The sequence below is a fragment of the Montipora capricornis genome, chromosome 11 (genome assembly GCF_036669925.1).
Source record: "Montipora capricornis isolate CH-2021 chromosome 11, ASM3666992v2, whole genome shotgun sequence".
Classification (NCBI taxonomy): Eukaryota; Metazoa; Cnidaria; class Anthozoa; order Scleractinia; family Acroporidae; genus Montipora; species Montipora capricornis.
Window position 1 is genome coordinate 35,016,214 of NC_090893.1, and position 2,008 is coordinate 35,018,221.

The 2,008-nt window shown below is 37.3% G+C and overlaps 1 protein-coding gene across 3 annotated transcripts in view; it reads right to left on the reverse strand.

Moving 5' to 3' along the window:
* The window catches only part of LOC138025061 (uncharacterized), a 23,967-nt gene extending 22,512 nt beyond the window's left edge, over positions 1 to 1,455 (reverse strand). For all 3 annotated transcript variants that reach the window (XM_068872315.1, XM_068872313.1, XM_068872314.1), the window contains exon 1: positions 1,314 to 1,455. In XM_068872315.1, coding sequence (XP_068728416.1) covers positions 1,314 to 1,370 — 57 coding nt within the window. In that variant the 5' untranslated portion in view covers positions 1,371 to 1,455. The remainder of the gene's footprint in view (positions 1 to 1,313) is intronic.
* Between the last annotated feature and the right edge of the window lie 553 nt (positions 1,456 to 2,008).

The following is a 2,008-nucleotide window of genomic DNA, read 5'->3' on the forward strand; positions in this document are numbered from 1 at the left end:
ACGCGACAAACACAATGTATATTCTTCGTTCTGTAAGCGTCACGCCACATGAACACGCCAAACACAATGTTATATATTCTTCTTGCTATAAGCGTAGCGCCACAAAGCAACAATATGTCAAAGTAAACTTCAACATTTTCACCTTTATTTTACAATGGCATAACCAACGAACTTTATCCTACTGGAGTACTACTCCGCGATCTTAAAGAAATGCACCCGATCGAACACAGGAATGCTCGATTACTGCTTGGTGTAAAAGACCACATACAGCAACACTATGAAAAGATACTTTAATCCTTTACAGAATTAATACTTTTTCAATGATATAACTTTAACAAAACTATGCCTCTATTGTAGTAGCACCTAGTCCTTACAAATTATTTCATTTTACCTTTGCCTTTCAAGCGTTCCTCGATAAGTTCATTGCGTGTTTCTATCACAAACCACAAGAATTCTTTAAACTTAAATTCCGCCATTCCATTACACACGTAAATAACTACTCCCACCGTAAATAAACATGTCAGCTATCGTTTACTGTTTTTGCAAAGCAGCATTGTAATGGTACAACGAACTGTCGTTAAGTATTATGATAGAAAACGGCGCAATAACATAGGATATTTGTTCTATTTACAGTCTTACAAAAAACTTGTTTACTGAATCTTAAGGTACAATCGTAGAATCGGAAGAATCGGAGAATCGGAGAGTGAATTCTGCTTTCTGAAACATCTTTTTAACGTAAAATCGGAAGAATCGGAGAGTGATTTCTGGAGAACCTTAAGGTACAATCGTAGAATTGTAAGAATCGCAGAATCGGAAACGGATTTCTGAGACATCTTAACATAAAATCGTAGAATCGGAGAATCGGTAAGTGCATTCTGAAACATCTTTTTAACGTAAACTCTCAAGGTAAAATCATCTTAAAGGTCTTAAGATAAAATCGTAGAATCGGAAGAATCGGAGAATCGGACAAAGATTTCTGAAACATCTGAAAGTACAATCGTAGAATGGCAAGAATAGGACGGTATATTCGTAAAACATCAAAAACTGTAGTAGTTAAATCGGATAATACTACCCCTAAATCGGTGTATACTATTCTACGATTTAGCCATAATCGCACTGCTCTCAAAATATAGTAGTTTTAAACTGAAGTGGTCGGATACTGGGCAACATACTGTACCAGCCGATTAACTTGAATTTATTCGGAACGTCATCAAACAAAACTGAAATCATCTCCCACTAAAAAACACGATAAAGGGCCTTGAGAGTCCTATAAAAATTATCGATTTAGTTTGAACAGGAAATATGTCCCTTACTTTTTCAGATGATGCCTTGCTTTGGTTACACGTTTCGTCTTCACTACTGTCTTCCATCTTAGTTGGACAAGTTGAACACAAGAGAACCTTGCACTCAAGTCTTTATATAAAAGCGCAGTCTGTAATAGGCAACACCGCTGATGCGTAACGAGGGCTGGACCCTCTTTCCGCGTTTAGTAAATACCAGGGCTAGAAATAACGGCCGGTCAACGGACAATGTCCGAACTGACTTGGGAGTTGACCGGTCAACCTTTCGTCTTGCCGGTCACATTTGATCGTTTTGAAAATGAAATAAATTAAAATTTCCACCATGCTGTTCAGTTGTTTCAATTGTGTAGAGTCGCTGTGTATAGATCGTTTTCACGTGACGTCATCATTTTCTAAAATCCAAAACTAAAGATCCACGAAAGTTTTTATCCTCATCAGGCATAAGAGGGGGTAAATTTGTATCCATTTGCAATTTTAAAGCTCAATAGCGTGCTTCGTTTGGAAACCAGAGCATTTTGAATTTCTGAGTTATAGAGGTGCGTGACACGAGGCGACGATCAAGTTTATTGAGAAATATATATTTATCTCATGGTTTTGAGCCTTTTTAGAATTTAAAGCATTAGGAAAAGTGCTTAAGTAAATAGCTGTCTGTTCAGTACAGATGATCACTCGCCTAGATAGCCAAAGTAAGTAGCAGATGTTGGCAC